The sequence below is a fragment of the Rattus norvegicus genome, chromosome 13 (assembly GCF_036323735.1).
Source record: "Rattus norvegicus strain BN/NHsdMcwi chromosome 13, GRCr8, whole genome shotgun sequence".
Classification (NCBI taxonomy): domain Eukaryota; kingdom Metazoa; phylum Chordata; class Mammalia; order Rodentia; family Muridae; genus Rattus; species Rattus norvegicus.
Window position 1 is genome coordinate 94,712,826 of NC_086031.1, and position 25,340 is coordinate 94,738,165.

Consider the following 25,340-nt stretch of genomic DNA (forward strand, 5'->3'; position numbering starts at 1 on the left):
ATAGTAACAGAGAGCTAATTAGCCCTCTCACTGAATTCCCAACATGGCTGACGCCAATGCCAGACTGAAGAGCAGACAAGCCAATAGTGTGAGGATGCTACAACCTTCCCAGGCCGTCTAGAGCAGCTGCAACTCCTAGGACATAGCTGGGAATGGGATCTGGCGCCTGCAGATATCCCACACGTCCCTGAGGAAGTGACCTAGTGGCCCCTGGGAAATCTCTGCACTATCTTTGGGACTCACAGTGGCTGGTTGCACAGAGGGTGGTATGTCTCTCCTAGAAGCAATGTTCTGACCCTCTCCAACAGGGTGAGTGAGCCCCAGTGGAGGGGTCACCAGATGCAGGTGAGGGAGCTGTAAGTCCACTGTGATCTGACAGCCCTTCCCAACAGACAGGGTTCATCACTGTTGCCTGGTGCTCCTCCTCCCCCGGCTGCCACCAATGGTCCTGACAACCCACTGATCCACTGACTTCCCCTCTAAGTTCCCAGAAGACACGCTGTGAGGTCTGGCGCCCTGGCCACCCACACTGAGACTTGAATTTTCTCTGGTGGGGGGGTAATTTGATTAATCTCTGACCCTGGTCCTAGCATTGTGTGTGCATAAGCTCCTGCATTTTCCAAGGAACTCTAACCGAGGCTAAGTAAGTCCTAGGTCATTCTAGACTATTCTAGATCATTCTATGGCCTTCAGATCTTGGCTTCTTGCCTCTCCTGGTGCTGCTTGCCTCTGCACTGGCAATTTAACCTATGAACCCAGTGAGGAGCAACAGATAGGGACAGGGTACAAAGAACAGAGTGGCTGAGGAGATGTGGCCTGGGTTATTGAGATCCTCCAGTCAATGAGGTAGGAACAGGAGGTACAGGGAAGCAGCTGTTAAGACAGATGATGTCTGATGTAAGGTTCTGCCAGATTATTTTTAAAATGATCGTTCGTCTCATGTAACCCGGCTTACCTTGAATCCCTGACCCCTCCCTGTCTTGGAATTACAGGTGTGTGCCACGTCCGGCCAAAAGACTCATACATCACAGTGATCATATATCCACGAATCTCCCCCCCCCCTGCGTCCTTCATATGCAGTGACTGAGCATAAATTGATTTTACATTAACAGCGGGTGAATCTCCAACACCTCCAATGACAGCGAGAACTCATAAGGCTTTGGCTCCAACCAACCAGTGTGGTTAAGACTCACGCAGGTCTATGTGTAAGACAGCGTGACACAACTGCCCGTGGGTGAAGGCAGTTCATGGCCCTGCTCTTCCTCAGGATGAAACTGTGATGGAGACACACAACCATAGGCCGGGAGGCTCACCCCGTTTCCCTGTGATGGCTGCTTCCTTGGCAAAGGCAGTGAGTGATGTCTTAACTGGAGAGGACCCCCCCTACCCCCCGGGGACCCACCCTGCAGGGCTGGCATGATAGAGAAAGTGCTCTGGAACTGGTGACCATGGCACCAGGGCGGAAGAACAGGTGTGGCCTTAGAACTGGGTCAAGAATACAGGTGTTTTTAGGGTGGGAGGTCCTGGACCAAGTGTCGGCTGGCCTCCTGTTCTTCCCAGGATCCTCCACAGTTCTGGCTCCCGGGCCAGGCCCCAGCCCTCTGTGCCCTCAGAACACACCAGCTTTACTCACTGGCAAGGATGACCATATCCATGCCCCAGAAGATGCTCATGATCCAGCCCACCATGACGATGGCCGTGAGCACCTGAATGAGGGCCGCAGCGATATTCAGCCAGAAGACGCAGCACACGTGCCTGTCCGGGAGGTCGGTGCGTGCCCCACACAGCACAGTGAAGGCCGAGACGAATGTTCCTGGAAGAGGCCAGAAGGGATAGCTTCAGAAGAGGCTGCAAGACCCAGTCCACCCCCACCACTGCTCAGCCGCCAGCGCTGGGAGAGGAGCCGGTAGGTCCTGCACCTCCTGGGCAGTGTTCCTACTCAGGTTCCAGTCACAGCTCCTCTCCAAAGAGAAGAGATTAGGGTACCATGTGGAGGAGGTGTGATGTGGGGCTGCCAGGGTCCTGCATGATGCCTATGGCTTCTGGAGAACAGGAGTCATAGGGTGACCCAGAAGCCACTCTCAGAGGTGGAATTCCAGAGAGCTGGATAGCCAGGAAGTGATCTTAGCCCATGTGCTGAGAGCTGGGGGACAAGACTATTGGGCCTGTGGAGTGCAGGACTACAACCAGGACAGTCTCAGCTCCTACAACCACTCCAACCCCGGGGAGGGGTGTAGGAGGAAGAGTCATCTGAGAGGTGATCTCTTCTTTTCTCTTTCCCCAATCACCTTCCCCTCTCCCCTTTCCGCCCTTGTCTTCTGTAGCAAGAATATCTTGTGTATTGGAAGGATGCATTACCTGTCAATTAAAAAAAACAACATGGCCTATAAGGAAAGGGAAGAGTAGAAGGCGGGACATCTGGGAGGCGGGAAGAGTTCTGGAGTAGAGCAAGGCACAGGAGATTGGCCAGGGAAGATGTGACGAGTACAGATGCACGTGGTGCTGGAGCACAGGTAACCAGGCACGTGGCAGGATGTAGATTAGAGCAAATGGATTGATTTAAGTTATGATCTAGTCAGAGAAGAGTCTAGCTGTACGGCCAAGGTATTTGTAAATATATGTTGAGTCTGAGTCTGACTTCAGGGAGCACGGGGCTGGGATGAACAATCAGGACATAGCTTCTACAGCCTTAGCCCTACTGCTATGCTTACTGAGTTTTGCCTGACAATAGCTCTTCTCCGCTGTGAGCTCTGCGCCCCATGAGAACTCCACCAGGGCTGTTTCCTAAGGGCTCTCACAAGTACCACAGCTTAATGGCCTGCACATCCTTCCTCAGCTATGGAGGTCAGGGCAGTCTGAGTGGGGCTATTAGGCTAGCGGAGGGAAACCATTTCCTGATGCCCCAGCTTCTAGAAGCTGCCTGTGGCCTTGGCTCACAGCCCCTTACTCCGCGGTAAGAGCCATACGCATAGCTCCCAATCCTTGACCAGGACTGTTTTCCCATCCCTGAACTCCGGCCCTCCTGCCCACCTTATGTGAAGACACACTTGGATGATCTCATCTCTCAAGATCCATGGTGTCTCAGGGTCCCTTACATCAGGTAAGTTCACATACTCACAGGTTTGGGGGCCAGCGCTCAGCCTTCCACTCTAGCTTACTTACAGAGACCGAGAAAGTATGTTCCTCAGGGTCACAATCACAAGCTAAGCCCACACGGGCCCCAGGGGCCAATGACCTGTCAAAGGCTGGCCAGGATCTAAATTGAGACTTTTGGGAAGTTGGACCATGGATGGGTGACCATTCTCATGACCCCAATTCTCTCTGTTCCTGCCCCGAGGACACTGAGAGTGTCCATTCACTTCCAGCTAAACTTGGTTTCCAGCCCCTCTTCCCAGCTCAATGGCTTCTACTGGGCTTGGGCGACAGGCTTTACTCTGGCCTGCCCCGGGGGTCCTGTTGTTGATTTCTTATCCCTGCCCTCCTCCTCATCTAAACTGCCACCTCCAGTGAAGGCCCCATCCCATCACCTCCTCTCCTCAGGTCACCAAGGGCTCAGAACCTCACACAGCAGGTGGCCTGTGGTAGTTACAGGAACCACCCTGCATTATCTTCAAACCTTACACCATCACCTGCCAGCATTTGTTACAGATGCAGTGGCCAGGTTCCCCAACAACCTTGAATGCCTGAAGTTCCCAGCAGTCTGCACTGCCAAACAGACTCCCCTACTCCACCCCAAGGAAGGAACAAAGGTCACTCCAGGATGACAACCAGGAAGCTGGCCTTGCTTAGACCACACAGGCACGGTACATCTCAGTACTACGGGAGCTGCAAGACCAAGTTCGTGTCCTCACAGAAAGGACAGTCTAGCAAGGGCACACAGTGGCTGAGGGATGCATCCTTTCTGGGTGCATGAGGCGAGGTGACCCCTTGCAAGTCCATGTAATTTGCCTCAGGCACTAACTGATCCTTGCCCTTGGTACCTGCTGTGCCATAGAGACTCACACTCCCCCGGGAAGGTTATCAGCTTGGCTTTCTCAGAGTTCAAGAAGGGAGAGGGGATGACCTGGGACAGGAGACCCACTTTATTCAGTGGGGAGAGGGGTGTGAGCTTAGACAGCACTGGGGCAGCAGTGGTGACACGGCTAAGCGGATGCAGGGATGATGAGGACTAGCTGGACCAGTGTGAGGGCTTCTGGATGCTGGGATACGGTTCTGCCCAACCTGCAGAAAGCAGAGCCCCAGGGAGCTTAGAGCAGGGAAGGGATGTATGAGAAGGGAAGCTGAAGGAAGTGAGTCTCTCAGCAGGGCTGTTGGGGTTAAGTGCCACTGGAAGGAGAGTGTGTCTTTCAGGGACCCTGCAACCCCTGAGAAGTGACGAGGACAGAGTGAACATGCTTTTGTTGGAGTACCATGTGTAGGGAACAGGAGAAGAGCGCAAGCTGACAGCGTTACACAAGAGAACCCCGCAGATGTAAAGAGATGGTGGGAGAGGAACGCGGGCACGTGGGGGGAATATTAAAGCGAGAGAAACACAGATGCCATTGCAGTGTGCTGAGCACACGCTACCCTCTCTCTCCCTACACTGCTTTTTCTTTCTCATACTTATTTATTTATTGGAGGGAGAAGCACACGCCTCTGAGTGTATATAGAGATCAAAGGACACTGGGCGAGAAATCGGTTCTCTCCTTCTACCAAGTGAAATCCAGAGATCAAGCTCAGGCCGGCAGCCTTCGTGGCAGGCACTTCCATGAGCACGCAAACGTGCGAGCACGTATGTGGATGTATGCAACTCCCCAGAACACACAACATGGAGAAGTGTTGTCTCATGTAACCCGGCCGACCCTGAAACCCTGACCCCTCCCTGACTCTGCCTCACAAGTGCCGGAATTACACGTGCTAGTCCGGCCGAAAGCCTCGTACGTCATGATAATCACTATCCATGATTCACTCCACCTGTGTACTTCATTGTCAGTCGCTGTGGGTTTCCGTTGACCCTCCTCTGCCTCTGTAACCGTGGCCTCGCTTCTTTCTCCCTGCCAAGGAAACCTTCTGTAAAGTAGGAATTCTCCCCTCCCCCAAACCCCCACAGGGCTAGCCCAGGCTACCAAACTGAAATCTCAGCCTCAATCTCTCACTGAAAGCACAGGGATGACTCTGGGAACTGTTTACTTAAAAGCATGAGACAGTGGCTGGGATGTGGCTGCGTATCGTGCATGAAGCCCTGGGTTCCATCCTCGGCACCAAAAATAAACAGAAACAAACATTCCCCCCAGATTACGTGGATAGATCGCTAGGATGGAGAACACTCCCTCTGGGGGGTGTGCAGATTTGCCTCACAGACACAACATCAGAAACTATCCATTCAGTCTGTGGAGATGGCTGAGAGGGTGAGAGCATTTACTGTGCAAGCAAGAGGACCCGAGTTGGAATCCCTAGAGCCCTAGCAGTCACAATTCTAGAACTGTGGGGGTTTGGGGTGATGGGGATAAAGACAAGCAGATCCCAGGTGCTCTCTGGCCAGCCAGCCTAGAACGCTGAACTTCGGGTTTAGTGAGAAACCTGTCCTTTCCCTTTGGCCTCCATATGCACAAGCACGAGAGAAAGGTAGAGAGATAGAGAGACTCAGAGACAGACAGAGATACAGAAAGAGAGACACACAGAGAGAGAACTCAACCTTACCAGTAACTCGAGTGCCCATGGTTGTGGCCTTTTTAACACGATGCAGGGTAGTGCTGCTCTAGGGCCCAGGCCCTGCTGCTTCTGGAGGCAACCACATCAACTGGTGCAGAAAAATGCTAACACACTACCATCGAGCACTGAAGTCTGTGCTGCATAGCACCTGGCGGGTAGGCATGGGCGTGTGTCCCACACATCCTACCGTGGCTGTGACAGAGATGGGCAGGTGGGAGCAGCCCCAGGAAGGTCTTCCCACAGTCACAACAAATACATGTCATGACGGTTTGCCACTGTGGTCCCTCTGGCTCCCATCCCACCTGATGCAGTGTCTGTGCCCACCTCCCCCAAGGAACTCAGGACACAGATCTGAGCCAGGCAATGGGAAAAGAAACAATCCTCTACTACCCTCTCGTACCGGCAGAAGTCCCCAAAGGGCTTGCCTGCGTGGCTCTCTGGGCAGAGTTCCCAGAACTTGCCTTCCGTCCCCTCCCTACTTCTGTCAGGAATGAGAAGAGGCAGGAGTGAGCTGTGTCACCCCTCTAGAAGAGGGGGTGGCTCTGCTTATGAGAATAGAGTGTGGGGGTTGGGAAAGTCCATCCCTTGCACTCTCCTGGGGTTCGGCTTCTCACGTGCTTCTCAGGCTTCTCACTCACGGGAGCTGTAGAAGGTGCTGCATTTGGGTTGAGAGAGAGCCTGCTGACCCTTGGAGCTTAGAGAAGGGCAGGGCTGTCCTCTCTAAGGGCAGAGAGGACACACTCCAAGGTGCTAGGCTATAAATCAGGCCTGACCCCAGATGTACCCCACAGCTGGTTCTGCAGTCGTAAGGCTGTATTGGGGTTAAGAAAGACTAATGCAGTTCCACAGCAGACATAGCTTAAATACATCCACCACTCGGTTGAACACAGCCATCCATCTTCCAGGCCTGACTCTGAAAACAAGCTCTGAGGGACAGGAAAAATGGCAAGGGAGATCGGACCCTACTGTATAGTCATTTGGAAGTTCAACACACACACACACACACACACACACACACACACACACACAGATACACACACATACACACACAAAGAAACAAGCCCCGCTGAGAACAATAGTCTGGTTCAGGGCAGAATGAGGTAAAGAGAGATTGTGTTAGCCAGTCATCGAGGGAAGCCCAAGGTCACAAGCATTTCTGAGTAAAAACACTAGGGACAACGTTCAGGGTAGCCTTGAAAGCAAACAGCCTCACTCTCCCAGGATAGTCACCCTGGAGCATACACAGTCTGTGAAGAAAACTGTGCTCAAAGGGCTGGGGATTTAGCTCAGTGGTAGAGCGCTTACCTAGGAAGCGCAAGGCCCTGGGTTCGGTCCCCAGCTCCGGAAAAAAAGAACCAAAAAAAAAAAAAAAGAAAAAAAAAAAAAGAAAACTGTGCTCAATAAGGCAGAGAGGCAGACCCGGAGGACCCAACTGGGATTGGCATGTGGGCTCATGGTGGAATTGCCACCGTAGCACGATCAAGACCCTGGGTCCCGAGTCCAGCCGCAGCCTAGAGAGCAGCTGTGTCTGCTATGGAGAACTGCACTGAGTCGTTTTATCCCCCCAGAGAGCATTTCAGAGACCCCGCCTGGGTCCACAGCTTTGCATTCCACTGGCAAAGAACTTTCAAGACCACGGATGTCACAGTAAGCCAGTGTGTGCGTCATGAGGGAAGCATGGGTAGTCTTACATCGTTATCCTGACACCCTCAAAATTCTTCAGAACAAATTCACCAGTGCGATTGATACGTACAACCAGGAAGGGCCTATGGATAGCTTTCAGTTTTGTAAAAAAAACAAAAAAAAACAAAACAAAAAAAAGCACTGATGTCCTCATAAAGATATCACACCTTCGAGAGGACGCCAGCAGCCCCTGACACCGTTCATCTCAGTACACCTACTGGAGCTCTCCTGAAGCCAGCAGCAGCTCCTATTGACCTTCCTTCTGAGGACGAGGACTGTGGAAATGAGACCAGCCCCCACCTCACCCTTCTCCATGTCTCCACCTTGACTTAAGGGTGATTGTCCTGCTGGTGGCCAAGTCAGCTGGAACTGGTCATTAATTTTAATAGCATTGGGCATTGCGTCAGCTGCCCAGGGCTTAGCAAACCTCTGCTGACAGCCTCCCTTCCTGCTCAGTCTCTGGACCTGGAGGGACTGTGGGGAGCTGAGGAGCTGCGGAGCAGAGCCACACACCTGAGGTCTCCCTGAGGGAGCAGAAGTTTAACCACACAGCGTGTCTTGGTCGTCTAGCTCTGGGTCTTGCTCCTCACAGATCCTGGCTTCAGTGTCTCAGGATAAGGTGGGAAGACGGCACAGCCATGGGTGGGAGGAGCAAAGCAGCACAAAGGCCCCAAAGCACCAGCTTTGCTTATTCCCACCCGGCATGTCCCTCACTGAGGACAGTCAGGTAGGTGAGAGAGTGGGGGAAGCATCAGCGGTGACATTTGCTGACGAGGAGGAGGCAGCCTCCGTTGCCTAAGAATTTATAACCTGGCCAGATGACATTTCCACGGATGGAGAGGCAGTGAGATTAAAAGCAGAGAGGGGCCCTACCCAAGCTGGCTGCTGCCAGGAGCCTCTCTGTGACCAAGGACATGAAGGATGCTGATGAAGTCCAGTTCTCCCATGGGCACTCGAGATGCTGAAAATGGAACCTAGGCTTGCCTTTTCCTTAACGGCACCGTTGACCACAGGGCTACACTGAGATATGTGGGCTGGTGGCCGAGACCCATTCACTTGCCCGATTGGTAACATAATGAGATGCCTATTAAGAATGAAAGTCAATTCACCCTTTGCTTATCACCCCTGGAGGGAGCAGAGGCCCTGGGTCCCCACCACCTGAGAGGGAGCGTTTGAGAGCCAGGGTTGTCAGACACTGAGGGGAGTTCAAGTTAGGCGTAGAGTGTTCCCTGAGGCCTTTCCTCTCATCACAGTGGAGGCTTTGGGGGACGGCTGACACATTACAGGCCATGGCAGAACTCAACTCAACACCTCAGACTTCCAAGGCCAGTCCCAGGTGTGAAGTTGGTTCCCGGTGATGAATGCTTGTGCCCTTGTCCCCAGGTTTACGCTGAGACCTTGGTCTCCAGTCTTATGGGATTATCAGCACACAGGCCTTTAGGAGATGACTGGGTTTTGCTGAGGTGCTCGTATTGGTGCCCATGATGGACCCAGGCCCTCACAGGGGACAGAGAGCCCCACCCAAGCTCCCAGGGCCCTCTGGGTCTCCCTTCTATGAACAGAAACAGGAAGGGATCCTCCTGAGCTCGTAGCCACTCCAGCTCGTTGCTCTCTGTAAAGCTGTGAGAGACAAAGGTCGGCGGTTTACCTTTGCCCAAACTTGAACTGCGTTTTCCTAAAGTCCGTACTCGGTTCACGACAGTCCCCACGTGGATTCGGCTAACATCATTTATAGAGCTTCTCCTGGGGACCGAGAAAATGGCAGAACTGTGGATGCCACTTCAGAAGGCCAGTGCCCTGGCTACCCAGAGTCTCACAGGGTAGCAGTGAGAGAGCCACAGAATGCAAGGCTGCAGAGTCGGTCCGTCTCTGGAGAGGTGGAGGCAGGATGCCACCAGGGGCACAGCAGGACCCTGGCACTGGAATGTCGAGGTCCAAACCCACAGATGAGCTTCGAGACCCCAAGTTTATTCGCCTGAAATGTCCAGAGCCTGCTGCATGGACAGGGAGGTAAGGGAGGGAGTGACACGCTCAGAACACAGACTAATGATGACTGAGGGCCCTGAAAGGGACTGGTGGAGGGACAGTCCACCCTCGTAGTCTGGACTGCAGCAGAATCTTGGCAAGTGAGCTCATTCACTATGGATGTGAAAATGAAATTGAAACAGAGAAGCCAATGACATCATCATTCTTCATTCTACTTAATATGTATATACACATGCATATGCATATATACATACATACGTGTGTGTGTGAGTGTGTTTGCTTTGCATAATGAATGCCCATGTGGGTATCATGGGGTGTGTTCACCAGATTGTGCATATGTGTGGCTAGAAGTTGACTGAGTGTTTCCCTCCATCACTCACGATCTTACTTTTTGAGGCATGGCCTCTTGCTGAATCTGGAGTTCAGCATTTCAGCCAGACAGGTGAGCCAGTAGCCCTGAGAACCCACCTGTCTTTTGCCCCTCACTGAAGTCGGAGGGGTGTGCAGCTGCACGTGGCTTTTCTGTGAGTGCGAGGTTGAAGAAACAAACCCGATCCTCACGCTCGCACAACAAGCATCTTACCCAGGTGCAATCTTCCCAGCCCCTTTTTAAAAAATTACTTTAACTGCTAAGTTCCTGGGTCCGGTTCGTGAAGCCTGAGGCTTGGTTTCCTCCATGTGTCGAAGTTTTATGGAGGTAGGAAAAGTCTGATCGCGACTACACAGGGAGACTGGAAAGTACTTTAAAGTGAGATTACAAAGACAATACGCATACTGTGCAGGGAGATTATTTTAAAATATTTATGGGTGTGGCCAAGGACAGGCATGTATTAAACAAAGGGGAAAGTTGTCTTTGCCGTAGAAGAACTGCTGCTGTTTCTTTTCTTTTCCAAAACAACTACTCTTCTCAGTTAAAAAAGTAAAACATCACAAAACCTGTTGAGATGCTTTATAAAGATGTCCCCTGGTGGCATACATCTTCCTGGCTACAGAGAAGGTGATGTAACAGTCAAACAAGTGAGGGGACAGATGACACACAGACAGAAAATGACGGGTGCCCTGGAAATGGACCGGAGCAGTTAAGAACCTAGAGCACCAAGGAAAGTCCCCCGCCCCGGGGCATCCAGGTCACCAGGCTTGGGCACCCAGTGCTAATAAAAGACCCCCCGGGGGGTATCTGAGGATTCCATTCATTTAACAATACAGGGGAGGTGACTCAGCAGAGCTGGCTCTTCAGCCTCCTGAGGACCAGGGAGAGAGAGAGAGCAGAAGCAGTGCGTGTGCAGCTCAGGCTCAGGTGTTCTTCCTGACTGATGACCTCCCCTCAGGCCTGCCTCGCTCCTTCCAGGTACTGTGCCCTAGAGGGTAGCCCATGTCTACCCCAGTGCCAAGGGCGGTTTCTTGCCAAGGCTCACAGGAAAGACTCAAGAACTGGAATTGCTGCTCTCGACACTGGAGTATCCCAGTATATAGTATGGAGTATCCCAGTATATAGTATGGAGTATCCCAGTATATAGTATGGAGTATCCCAGTATATAGTATGGAGTATCCCAGTATATAGTATGGAGTATCCCAGTATATAGTATGGAGTATCCCAGTATATAGTATGGAGTATCCCAGTATATAGTATGGAGTATCCCAGTATATAGTATGGAGTATCCCAGTATATAGTATGGAGTATCCCAGTATATAGTATGGAGTATCCCAGTATATAGTATGGAGTATCCCAGTATACAGTATGGAGTATCCCAGTATACAGTATGGAGTATCCCAGTATATAGTATGGAGTATCCCAGTATACAGTATAGAGTATCCCAGTATATAGTATAGAGTATCCCAGTATATAGTATAGAGTATCCCAGTATATAGTATGGAGTATTCCATACCATAGGGAAGGGCTCCCCCACTGGAACCCTTATTTTGAACATAACCAACTGAAATGGCTTAATTTTCCAGTGAATTACTGGGAGAGCCCAGAAAGACGGACAGGGTTGTGGTTAGGAGTTTTACTGCTGACTTCGGCATTCACTGGCTGTGTGAGCCCGGGCAAGCCTCTGTCTCTACAGGCTTCACTCTACCACATCTTACAGGGCCAGTTTCCTCCCTGGAAAGATGTGGAGTAGAATAACACCCAGGCAGACAGAGCAAGGAACTAATAGGGATTGTACACTTAAAGTGCCTGGGAGCAAGCCAAGTGCTTAGTAATGGGTTCTTATTGTTAACAATCACTCAGGGTTGGTTCGATTCTTTGGTCCAATAATTCATTATAAACCCAGTGTTTTTCATCTCTGTCCCACATTCTGTGCTTTTTCACAGGGCCAGCATCCCTCGTGGTGGGGAAGCAATTGCCAAAGCTCCAGTTTTCACATCCAAATGCCACATGTCCAGGGAAGAGCATTTCTGTCCTAACCTTTACCCAGACCAGAGCCTGTGAGTCACAAAAACACTAAATGAACCATTAGCTCGAAAGAACGTGACTATTGTTTTAAGTAATGAAGGCTGTCCTCCAAGCTAGACATGGCTCAGCTTTACCCACAATGCTTGGCTGCACAAAGCAAGTGGGGGTCTCTGAGAAAAACCTAAGGCATCGAGAGGCAGCTAAATGATGCTGTGTATCAGCAAAGCTCAAAGAGGAAGCCTGTCAGAAAAGCCAGCAGAGAAATCATTCATGTTTTGTTTTCTTCAACTTTTTTTTTTCCCAAGGGAGGTATTGATATCGTAAAACATGGCGCCAGATTCATTGACAGTTCTTATAGATAGTCAGTCTTGGCCAGTAAGGTGGGCACTCCTGTTGAAGCTACCCTCCGACTGCCACTGACAGAAAGGGATGGAAAAGACAGGCTATTTTCCCGGCTCTGGAAGCTTGTACCTTTTACAACCCCAACGCTGTGCTATAAAGATGCACACTAGCCCACACGAGATTTGAGAGGTCTTGTGACAACCCAAGTCAGTACCTGCTAGCACATGTGGAAGAAAGGACACTTCTGGATGATTCTACCCCCACCACCAAGTCACCCTGCACTGTGCCCTCCTGCTCAAATTTCTGACACCTGGAATTTGAAAACGTTGTTTATGTCATGGGATTTAGGGGTGGTTTAGCAGGAGAGCAATCGATTGGGTATCTCTAGGTAGATGTTAGCAGAAAAGAAGGAAGAGAAGGGCGAGTGTGTCAGGTCCTGTGGCTGTCCAGCAGTTGTGTGGCACCTGGCTGGAGTCCTAGAGGCCTTCTGTGCTCTGCCTTTGGACCCAGATATGCTTCTTCCCACTTCCCTAGAGCCCTGCCCAAAGGACAGACACAGACCTACTTCCCACTGGCTTTGTCCCAGCCAAGTGTGGCTTCTTCAGCAGACCCTCAGTAGTGCAGTTCCTGTTGCCTACCCAGAACTCCACATTAAGTTTCACCCTTGCACGTAGCTTATCTAACAGCCTACAGTCTCTAAGAACCAGCAAGCCGCCTCCCCGAGAGGGGGATGTACATTTTTGTTTATGCCACAGTGTCCTTAGCACCCGGCCTAGCACACAACAGCAATTTCGTGTCTGGAGTTGGTGCCCGATTGTGACACACGAGTGTTATAAAGTAGGGAAACAGGGAGAAAGGTTCGTTTTGGTTCCTGCCTTCAGAGGTTTGAGGGCACAGTTGCTTGGCCTCATTGCTGTTGGCTCATGGGAAAGCAGAGTTTCACAGTGAGGAGGCCTAGGGGAATAGGCTGTTTCTCTCATGGTGTCCCGGAAGCTGGTGGGTGGGCAGAGACAAGGTTTTCTTCCATGGAACACCCCCAGTGACCTACCTCCTCCGATCAGCATTCCTACTGCAGGTTTCTATTACCTTCCAGTGATGTCATTGTCACAGAACACTGTCCTAGCATGGCATGGCCATCAAAATCCTAAAAGCAGAGTGGCTGTGATTACCCGTCAAGACTTTCCCCAAATTGGGCTTGGTACCGCTCTCCATAGAAACAGGGCGGGTATCAGACCCTCACTGATCTTCCAGCCACTCCCTCCTGCACCTCGCCCAGCTGCAGTGGGGCTTTGGAGGCACTAGAGCAAGCAAACAGGGCAGAAGTTACCTGAAGGAAAGACTCCATCCAATCGGCTTGCAGGAGGTCATAAGCCTTCCCAGTGGAACCTTCCAGTGTTACAACTGCTCTGAAGCCCCCCTGCACTCTCAGAAACAATACCTCATCCGCACTTCTGTGTAGAAGCCCGATAAACCCGTCACTTCACAAACTGGACTTGGGCGGAATTATCTAAGGTAAGTAGGTATTTGTTGATATATCCATAGGAAAAGCCGTTCAAGAGCCACCAAATAATGAATCCACCAATTAAATCAAGTCCCCAAACCCTGGAAAACCCTATCAGCTAGCAACCCTTCCCTGTCTGAGCCTTCCAGCTCATGTTAGATATGTCGAGTCATTACCAGCTAGTCCAGCCTCCCACTCCCCAGCTATCTCCTTATATCACTATCTTGTTACCAAGAGATTCCATAAGCCACTTGACAGAGGATTGTATAAGGTGAGGACCACAACTTTCCTTTCCAAGAACTGGCGAGCATAGCATATGCTTCAGGTCAAGACCCTAAAGTAATGGATTGTGATGGGCCAGGGAGAACACACTAGCCAACGGATACTACTCGGGTTGTGAGGAAAGCACAGGTGTGTGTGCGTTGGCATAGGAAACCCAGGGTTGGGGCCAACAGGGTGATTCAGCTGGTAAAGTGCTTGTACTGGCTTGTTTTGTGTGTCAACTTGACACAAACTGGAGTCACCACAGAGAAAGGAGCCTCCCTTGAGGAAATGCCTCCATGAGACCCAGCTGTAAGGCATTTTCTTAACTAGTGATCAAGGGGGGAGGACTCAGCCCATTGTGGGTGATGCCATCCCTGGGCTGGTGGTCTTGGGCTCTATAAGAGAACAAGCTGAACAAGACAGGGAAAGCAAGCCAGTAAGTAACATCCCTCCATGGCTCTGCATCAGCTCCTGCTTCCTGACCTGCTTGAGTTCCAGTCCTGACTTTTTTTTTTGGTGATGAACAGCAACGTGAAAGTGTAAGCTGAATAAACCCTTTCCTCCCCAACTTGTTTCTTGGTCATGACGTTTGTGCAGGAATAGAAACCCTGACTAAGTGCTTATCATGCAAGGCTGGGGACCTGAGTTCCTGTCGAGGTTTCGTCTTTTTGCTGTGTATTGCAATGCTAAATACTGACCTCCAATATTGGCCTGGTTGCCCCCAAGGCTGAGAGAATCTGCACGTACACCCAAGTGCTGCTATGTGACCATGCCCATCCCGCAGGTTATCCCTGATTGGTGAATAAAGATGCCTGCAGCCTATGACTGGGCAGACTTGAGAAAGATGGGGCTTGGGGTCTGAGAACTGTGAGGAGAAGGAGAAGAAGAGAAGGAAGGCGCCATGGGTTAGGTGAGTCGTGAATGCGTGGCCATGAGGGCTGCCAACTGGAATGAAGAACAGCCCAGACAGATCATGGCAAATTATAATCCGGGCTTCTTAATCAGGAAATAGATTCTAATGGCTTAGAGTAGGTATCTGCCCAGCTCTGGTGCTCATTAAGGCTTATTAACAATAAAAGCTGTGTATCTTTTATCCAAGAACTGAATGATCAAAGCACCTGACTGGGATTAAATAATTTACACAAGTTCCCATGCCAGAACCCATGGAAGAGTGGAAGAGAGAATTGGCTTCACAAAATTATTCTCTGACTTCCACATAAGTGCTATGACATGCACACACCCACACATCCAAATCACACACACACACACACACACACACACACACACACACACACACACACTATTGGTGATATTTTTTTTTCTTTTTCTTTTTTCTTTTTTTCGGAGCTGGGGACCGAACCCAGGGCCTTGCACTTGCTAAGCAAGCACTCTCTCTACCACTGAGCCAAATCCCCAACCCCGATGATATTTTTAAATATCCAGCTATAAGCCCACCCTGGTGGTGCAGGACTGTAATCCTAGTCATCTGAGAGGGTAAAGTAAGGATATGACACACTCAAGGTCAGCCTGAGCTACGAAGGGAGTTCAAGGCCAGCCTGGATAACTTAGTGAGATAGATACAGTCTCAGAATAAAAAACAAACAACTGGCTGCCGATGTGGCTCAGTTGGGTGGTTCACCTGGTGCGCACCAGGCCCCAGGTTCAATCCACAGCTGGTAGGGGATCCATAAGGGATGGGGACCTGACCCAGAGCTGCAGCGCCTACTTCTTGTTACCGTGCATTCCTTCAGTTCCCTAAGATTCGCTTTCAAAGTGCAACTTCATTTTCAGTTAAGTCCCCACTTTATTTCATTGCTTGGGAACTCGAAAGAGAAGACCCTGTTGCCGGAGGGACAGCTGAAGGAGACTGTCTCAGTTAGAGTTTTTATTACTGTCAACAGACTCCATGACCTAGGCAACTCTTATAAAGGCAAACGTTTAATTGGGGCTGGCTTACAGGTTCAGAGGTTCAATCCATTATCATCAAGGTGGGAACATGGCAGCATCCAGGCAGGGATGGTGCAGGAGGAACTGAGTTCTATATCTTCACCAAAAGGAAGCCAGGAGCAGACTGTCTTTCAGACAGCTAGGAGGTGGATCTCAAAGCCCACCCCCACAGTGACACACTTCCTCCAACAAGGCCACACCTTCTAATAGTCCCACTCCCTGGACCAAACCTATTCAAACCACCATGAAGAGTCAGGCCATGTGCCCCTCAAGGATATGCACATCTGCCCAGAAGGGCGTTAGCAGCAGTTGGGGCTGCAGGCCTTTCCCACAACCCTCAGTTCCCTCTCCCCAGTGGGGCTCTGGACAGGCAGAGGAAAGACTAGCTTCATTACCCTGTCTAGTCAGCACCTTCGACCAGGAGAAACAGGAGGAAAATCTGCCCTGACTTCAAAGGCACGGTCCCTGAGCACCTGTGTCTATGCCCCACACACCTGAGCCACCTCTTCCTGTGCCACTCCAGGCAGAGCAGGTGGGTGCCCACCACTTATTAGAAAGAGCTGCCTCGGGGTTGGGGATTTAGCTCAGTGGTAGAGTGCTTGCCTAGGAAGCGCAAGGCCCTGGGTTCGGTCCCCAGCTCCGAAAAAAAGAACAAAAAAAAAAAAAAAAAAAAAAAAAAAAAAAAAGAAAGAGCTGCCTCTTTGAAAGGGGACCAAGTTGCTAGGGGAGCATTTAAGACTAATGTTTGTGGGGCTGGAGAGATGGCTCAATGGTTAGGAGCACTGACTGCTCTTCCAGAGGTCCTGAGTTCAAATCCCAGCAACCACATGGTAGCTCACAACCATCTGTAATGTGATCTGATGCCCTCTTCTGGTGTGTCTGAAGACAGCTACAGTGTACTCATATGCATAAAACAAATAATTTTTTTTAAAAAAGACTATTGTTTGTGAAAATAATTGGGAAAGGAACTTGGCAAGGAAGCACTCAGTGAGCATGCGTAAAACCCTGGGTTCTACCAAAAGGAAGAAAGACATTTGAAGGAGTACTTGCAGCCATGATGCTGAGATAAATTGATGCTGATGCATGCTAGCAAGCTGGCAAACAGCCATGACCTCACTGTCCTCCTCAGCCCCATCTCTGGTCCCTTTGTTCCCTGGGATCTGTGTCCCACAGCACTCCTTGCCAGCTGAGTGTCATAATTTCAACTCAGAACAATAACCAGAGAAGTTGTGGCTGTTCTTACTCCACTGGTGACAAACTGCCCTGGGTTCCTGAGGCATCTTCAGTTTCCCTCCTGGAAGCAAAGGAAGGTTTTTCATTAAGATTGTCTAACCAGCCAGGCACAGTGGTGCATATCATTAATCCCTGCACTCCGCGGGCAGAGGCAGCCAGATGTCTTAGGAGTTGGAGGCCAGACTGGTCTACGCAGTGAGTTCCAGGACAGTAAGGCTATAGAGACCCTGCTTCAAACAAAGAAACAAAAACAAAAAACAAAAAACAAAAGATCGTCTACCCATAAGTAATTCTTAGTGTGTGCCTGTTTCTGTGTGCATGTGCCTGCATGTATACATGTGTGCTTGTGTGTATATGTGTGTCCTTTGCGTGTATGCTTGTTTTGTGTGTTTTGACATTGATAGTGGGGAGCTGAGGGCCGGTGGAGAGAGCCCTGCTCACAAGACAACCCAGTCTTCATCTGCGGGCTTCCCTGTGGCCTGGAGCCATTTCTGATGCCTGATTTGCTTTCTGTTCTCCCATTTACCGAGATCAGTGTACCTGACCACAGTGAGGACAGTCCCTGGCTGAAAATCGATCCCAGGAAGTGTCACTCCATCTCCTGCATGGGCTGCAAGAATGACCTGCTTGGTTTTGAACCTGGCTCTGCCACTCACTACCTGTGTAACCTTGGACAAGTCACATCACCTCTCCGTGTGACCTCAGACAAGTTACTCAACCATTTTGCCCTTTTTTCCTGAAAATGAGAGCAAGACCCTGTGCCCCTTCGTGTGATTATGGGCAACAAAGGAGGCTCTGGGTGCCTACAAGAGCAGGTGCACCCGGAAAGCAGGAAGCTATGGCTACCTGAGAGACAAGCACACCAGGCCTCTGTTTATAATCCAGACAGTAGTGCAACACACAGGAGCTCATGAGGAAAACATCTCCAGAGCATTAGCAAGGCACACAGAAGGCAGCTGCTGGATTCTGCCACCCTGTTCTCAGGTAGCTGCCAAAGGCGCAGGGGGTGGGGGGTGGGAGGCACAGCTACAGTTCAAGGGCTACAGACTTGCTGTTCTGGGAGATGAAAGTGTTCTGGAAGTGGCTGCGGTGACAGTTACACAGTGGGAATGTACTCCATGCAAAGAGGCTGTGCACTTAAAAATGGTTAAGTTAGGACCGGAGATGACTCAAGGAAGCTTGCAGTGTATGACCAGAGCTGGGGCGATGGAGGGCAGTGGGCACCTGAGTTCAGTCTCTGGAACACACGTAAAGGTGGGAGAAGAAAACTGACATTTCAAAGTTATCCTCTGATGTACATACACACACACACACACACACCACAGATAGCACAGATATAAACACACATACACACATACACACACATACAACACAGACACATAGACATACACACAGACACACAGAGACATACATACACACATACACATACATACAACACAGACACATAGACATACAGACACACACAGACACGGATACACACACAATACAACACAGACGCACACATATAAACACAGACACACACACATACACATGTACAACACAGATACACAGATATACACACACATACACACAGACATACACACACATACAACACAGACACATGCACACACATACATACACATACAACACAGACACATAGACATACACACAAACACACACAGACACACATACACACATACAACACAGACACACACATATAAACACAGACACACATACATACACACAGACATACATAGACACACATACACACAGACATATAGGCACACATATACACACACACATACACACAGACACACATGCATACACACCACAAAAGTTTTTTTAAATAGTTAAAATTGATGTTCCTATCCACCAATTTAGCACAGCCTTTAAAGAACTCCCTGCTAGCTTAGACTTTGAATTTCCTCCAAAGGCCCATGTGTTGAAGGTTCAGTCCCCAGATTGTTGCTCCTGGGAAGCAGTAGAACCTTTGAGGTATGAGGCCTCTGTCATTAGAGACACGCCTTTGAAGGGAATTGGGGGGCTGTTCCCTCTCTTGGTTTTTAACTTCCTAACCAAGAAGTAACCAATTGTGTTCCTGATGTAGGTTTCTACCACAGTGTTGTGCCCCATACCCAAAGCCATGGGCCAACCGAACCCTGAACCATGGGCCAACCGAACCCTGAACCATGGGCTAGATTTGTGAGCCCTAAATGACCTTTCTGTACAAGCCAGTCTCATCTAGGATGTTTCTTACAGCAGCAGGAAGCTGGCTGACCCAGCCTTTGGATGCCCATCCACTTACTGCTCCCTGGCTACTTCAGGGAGAGGTAACATGCATAATCTCAATTAGACGAAATTTCTCCTGGGGTAGGGAGTCATTGAGTGCAACTTTCAGCACACAAGAGTAGTCCATTCTGTAGCCGGAACAGCAGGGCCACCTCTATGTAAATGCCAGGGGCCCGGGCAGGGCAGCCGTAAAAGCATTTCCTGCAGGAGGACCTAATTGAGGACTGCCTGAGAGACCAAGGATTGCTAGTGCAGACAATGCCAGCCAATCGGGAACTGCTGTTTAGAAGGGACGCTTTCTTGGGACCAATGGGGCGCTGGTGGAGGGTATTGAAGGAGCTTGCAGTGAGCTTGCTGTGGCGTTTCTCACATTCCCCTGGAGTCTGTGTCTTTGACTAGGCACCACCTCACCTCCAACCCCAAGGGCAGGTAAGCTGTGAGTAGCCCAGGGCACAGGCAGCACCTTTCTTGGTGTGAGTAGTAAACTGATTACAGAGGCCCCTGAGAAGTGTTTGCATGAACTCCAACAGGGCTCTTAGTGCACTACACCTCTCCAAGGCTGCGAGTCCAGAATTCCTGCCCTAGCTGTGCCCCTGATACATACACCCCAACTGTGTCCCACAAACAAAGGGACTCTGGCAGCTCCTGGGGTTTCTAGCCAGCAGAGATTGCCATCTCTCATTCTTCTGAGACTTGGAAGAACAACCATGTTCCTGCCCCCTGAGCCTGAGGGGAGGCTCTGCCACTGACATTGCCCCAAAGCAGAGCTTGTTGGGAAGAGGCAACATAAAGAGACTCATAGGCCAAGCCAACGGCTTCTCTTTCCAGCAATCTAAGCAAGCAGAGAAGGGGTGGAGACAGCAGCCCCAGACAGGAGTCAGCCCAGCCAGATGCCATAGCAGGCCCTGGGGAGAACTTACTGAGATGTTTCCTATTAGGGCAAGAAGCAGCAGATGAGAGGGCGGAGCATGACTCCAGCACAATTTCCTTTAACATTTTCAGTCTGAGGGAGCCACTGGGTTCCAATGATGCTAAAAAGGACACAGGAGCTGAGCAGAGCACACAGTCGCTGTGGAAATGGCTGGTGGCTTTATGTTTTGCGTTATTGTTGTTGTTGTTGTTGTTGTTTTAAATGCTGTTTCTTTCTCCTTTTCCCCACTCTTGGACATGCTATGGCATGGAGAATCTGGTACTTTGGCCAACACCAAAGGCTCTCTCATGTCTCCCTGGCAGGCAATGTAGAAACAAGGGCTGGCTCGCTGCCAGTCCTCTCACCCTCTCTATCCAAGCTCTTCATGGTGACTCAGCCGCCCCATCCTGCTCTTCACCACCCAGTGATCAGTGGAGCTGTCCCACCTGTCCCTGGGAAGTCTGGCAATCCATGGTGGGGAACCTGGATCCTTGACCCAGCCTGCAAGGCTACCCTGATGCTGGACACTATCTTGGCACTGTTCAGAGCTGTCGCTGGGTGGGAGGGATTATCTACACCTGCTCTGTTTGCTTGCCCCCGGCGCCTTACTCCCACAGTCTGCTTGCTCACTGAAAGAGCTGACATCTACACCCTCTGGGTGTCAGGAGCCCTGTCACATCACCAACTCTGATGCAGCCTCAGGACATTCAGACGTCCAGGGTCCTCAGTAGATTTTTAAAGGGCTCCAGGCCATAAAGGGCTCATGCAAACAGTTCCCTGAGAAATGTGTCATTCCTACCTGTGAGCTTCAGTGTCTGTGTCTATGAAGTGAGAGACTTAGACTGTGTTCTCACATGAGCACGAGTGTGTGGCCGAGGTCCCATCTTAGGTTCCCTGGTGTCCACTGATTCTCAGCTTCCTAAGAATATCCTTGTAGACCCTAGATATAGTCCAGAACCTTCTACAGCTTAGACACTTAATGGGCACATATCAAAATTATTAAATTAATGAGTCGATGGAGGGGGGCAGACTGAAAAATGTGCCAGGAATCTCAAAGGGATTCATCTTTTCGAGTTCAAATGACTTTTCGGTGGCCTTGGCCTGAGAAAACCTGTGCTGAGAATTCTCTTTGTGAAGAGAGGTAACACCGTGGGCTGCTGAACGGCACGCTGACAAGTTCTTACAGCAGCAGAAACCGTCATTACCTGTTTTGATCTATTGTGTCTGTCTCACGGCTCCTGTCTGTCTGTCTGTCTGTACACACCAGTGCAGGTATACAAGAAGTGTAGGCTTCCAGAACAGGGAAGAGGATGGAGACAGGAAATGGCTATAAGGGGGTAGCCTGTGCACACAGCCAGGATCTACAATGTGACACAGAAAAAACGAAACAAAACCCTCAATTCCCACTAACCTCCACCTTGGTTCGAGCATCTCTTTACACGGTGGGAGCAGACACCAAGCTGGACTTTCTACCTGGACAGAGTTTAAGCACTTCCATTAGCAGTAACATGGTCTCAGAGCACCCTTCCTGACGCTACCTCAAATTACAGTTGTCATTACTCCAGGGGCCTGAGCTTCGTGCTTAGTGTCGTCAAGGACAACACTTGCACTGAAAATTGCTTGTTGAGAAGCCAACCTATTAGATACATTTTTAAAAACGTATTTTCAAACAACGCTGTTGTTCTGAGAATGAGTCGAACTTAAAAGGATCTGATGGCACAAAATGGGGCTAAGAAACGGATTTGGTTTCCTAACTGCTTCTCCATCTTCAGGCCATCAGGCTCAAAGGCCCTTTGAAGGAACACTGGGTCTCTGGGGCTGGGAAAGACGATGCTAGAGGAGGGTGAAGGCTTATTGATGTTCACAGAGAGAAGGAATCTACTGAGGGAGGGAGGGAGGAAGGCAGGGAGAGAGGTGGGGAAAGAGGGAAGGTCCTGTGTGAGGGAAGAAAGGAGGAAGGGAGGAAGGGAAAGAGGGAGGGATGGACAGATGGGCAGACAGATGGACAGAGGGACGGAAGGATGGAAAGAGGGCCGAGTGTGGCCAGGCCCGGTGCTCACCCTGATGCTCTAGGCTCACTCCACGGCATCTGTCTGTGGTTCTGAGTTTCCCACCTGTTGGAGGAGTTGTGCTCGGACCCTGGTTCAGCACTTTTATTTATTTATTTATTTTAATTTTGCACGGCGCCCGAGGGCATCCAGCATTGTCGGGTGTTCTGACACTGCCGGTGTGCTTTGGATGAGCCCTGTTGCTAAGAAACAAATCCCAGCTGTATCTTTAAACACTGCTCTAGAAAAGCACATTCCTCCTCACTCAACTCCGAGGAGTCTTTTCTCAGTCCCTGTTTAGTTTATGTGAACAGCTACTCGCCAAAGGCCACATTTTAAACCTCAAGGAAAATCCAGCGAATGCTTGCTCCCTGGCACCACGCTCAGAGCGCAGAGCAATGGCTTGGGGTACTGAGGAAGGCAACATAGCAACCACAGCCATCTGCAAACATCAAGCAGGGACTTGGGAAGTAGGATCTTCAGGAGGAGTGAGCCGGGTGGGCTGGCCTAGCCTGGAGCTCTAGTGAAGCCTTGCTGCGGCAGATTCTGAGGGACCAGTGAGTCATGGCTCTGTCTGGCCAGTGGCTTCTTGCGTTTCTAAGATGGCAGACCTTACCACTCCCTGCCAAGGAGTTCTGTGCTCAATTTGATTTAAACATTCATTCACACCCTTAGTCCCAGAAGGCTTGGATCTTCTGTGTGGAAGTCACAAGGGCTCCCGTGTGAGTTGCCATTCACCTAAGCAGTCCTGGACACAGACATAAACAGGAGCCACAAAGGCAAGCTGCTGGCAGGAGCAATCAATCACCATGGGACTTCCTTTTCCGAAGCCCAAGTTTCAGGGTCACCTTCCACCAACGACGCCTCCCTGAGGTCCTTTCCAGACTGTGCAGACCACAGCTTGCTCCATTCCTGATTAGCATCTTTGAAGATGGGAGATTTGCCAGACTACTCAGACGTGCCTGAGGTCAGAGGTCAGCAACGTAGGGTTACAGATCAGCTTTATCGCTCCAAATTAACTAATGTGCTTCAAGCCAGGCAGGGCAACAAGCTCAGAGATGCAGGCCAAAAGAGGACCTCTCCTGCACTAGACCAGCCCATGGTCTAGTGGTCCTACTCACTCAGACAGCATTGGGCCCATGGAGCTAGACCAGGGAAGTTGAAGTGACTTTACCACAGTGAAATTTCATGCACAGTAATTGCATTTAATCTACACTATGTGCAGAGTACTATTCTAGGACCACACATGTAATAAATAACTCAAATAACACTCTTTAAGAGGGTCCAGAGAAATAGGTACTATTGTGCCCATTTTTCAGATCAAGAAACTGAGGCACATATAGAAACAGTATAAAGCCTACAACTCTCAAACTTCTAGAACATACATGAGACAAACTCTGTGACCTGGAGGCAGGAAAAACTGCTAAAGTAGAAAAAACTTTAAGAAGAAAAGAAGTGCAAATGAGATAGGTCACTTGACCAAGATCACACAGCTATCAAGGTCACTAGGCCAAGATCACACAGCTACCAAGGTCACTAGGCCAAGATCACACAGCTACCAAGGTCACTAGGCCAAGATCACACAGCCATCATGTGGTGGAATGCAAACCAATGAGTGTGTTCTTTCAACTAAAAAGAAAATATCTAGAAAAAGATCGTCAGGATTTGGGGAAGGACACACATAATTGCACACAACACATCCCACCTCAGCAAACTGGGTTCCTGATGGAGGACCATCAGTGTCCCTTCACTGGGGAGCCAGCTAAGGATTCTCCCTAGCAGACTGGGCTGTGTAGCAATTGGGTGGTTTGGTTTCTATTTCTTGCTTCTCAGAGAAGAAACCAGCTGCCTTTCACACCTTAAACTGTCCACGGTCCACCCAGGATCCTCTCCACAGCGCAGCCCAAACAGTGGTCCTCAGAGGGGACAACAGGCAGCAAGGCCCTGTGCAGGGTGAAGTATCTTCCCTCCCTCAGCAGAATCCTCTCTTCTAGCCACCCACCAGTTCCAGCCAAGCTGCCGGCTACAGATGCTTTCAAACATTTTCAATTAATGTGTTTTGCAGGAAGAGGCCGGAGCCGTTCGGCAGGTGATGCACTGGTTCCCCCTTCCACCCTGGACTGGGTGGTGGAGCCACACTCCTGCAGCTGTCCTTGCCAAGTTACTCTGGGCTATTTTAGAGCACATACCAAATGCCTGGCAAGCCCCCAAAGCAGCCCTGGCAGGCCCTCAACAAGCCAGGGCCAGCGTTAACAGTTGGACAGGTGGGTAAGCAGAAGAAGCCACTTCTCCCTGAGCCTAGAGTGTGACCTGCGGTCCAGAGCACTCCAGAGATAAGCCCTGTCCAGGCTCCAGGCACAGAATCCTAATGCCTCTCATTCATCTTTTTTTTTTGTTGTTGTTGTTTACAAAAACAAAAACTCAGCAAATCGCACCTCACCAGCAGCTCCCAGCTGTCTGGGCCATCTGTACAGGGGACAATCGTGGGTCTTTCCCACAGGTGTGAAGGGCAAGGCCACGCGTTCCCAAGACGGGTACGATGCATCTCTCTGATATGCTCGAACTTCCCAATACACACTTGTCCTAAACACAGACAGAGCGACAGCATGTATGTCCAAACCCGCACACATCTGGCACCCACACACCACCTCACGTTTGACCAGACACCATATCCTGCACTTCCTCTTCTGGGTGGTCCTCCTTGTGTTCCTGGCACTACAAAAAAAATAATAACAGTCAACACGACGGCTTTCTAGTAATTCATAATTCCTTATGAGTCATGGTTCTGAATGATTCAGACCCTTTGGCAGTGCCCAGGTGTGCACTTAAGCAGCGCTGAGCCATATCCTAACCCACTCTCAAGAGCCCTTGCGGGAATTGTAACTCTTAGGCACTTTCAGTTCCTGTGGCCTTTCAGATCGTTTCTTCTTTGCCCCTCTCCCTCCTCTTTGTATCATTCACGCCTGGGACACGGTTCCTCCGTAAGTCAGCACTGATGCCTGGTTCTATTGATAAAAGATGTCACCACCTAGTGTCGTTGGTACAGCTAGAGTTCCTAGAGTAAAAACC

At 50.2% G+C, this 25,340-nt stretch overlaps 1 protein-coding gene across 1 annotated transcript in view; it reads right to left on the reverse strand.

Moving 5' to 3' along the window:
- Stum (stum, mechanosensory transduction mediator homolog) overlaps window positions 1-25,340 on the reverse strand; it is a 55,024-nt gene that overhangs the window by 8,752 nt on the left and 20,932 nt on the right. Inside the window, exon 2 of the mRNA XM_006250416.5 lies at window positions 1,634-1,813. Within this exon, the coding sequence (XP_006250478.1) occupies window positions 1,634-1,813 (180 nt within the window). The remainder of the gene's footprint in view (window positions 1-1,633; window positions 1,814-25,340) is intronic.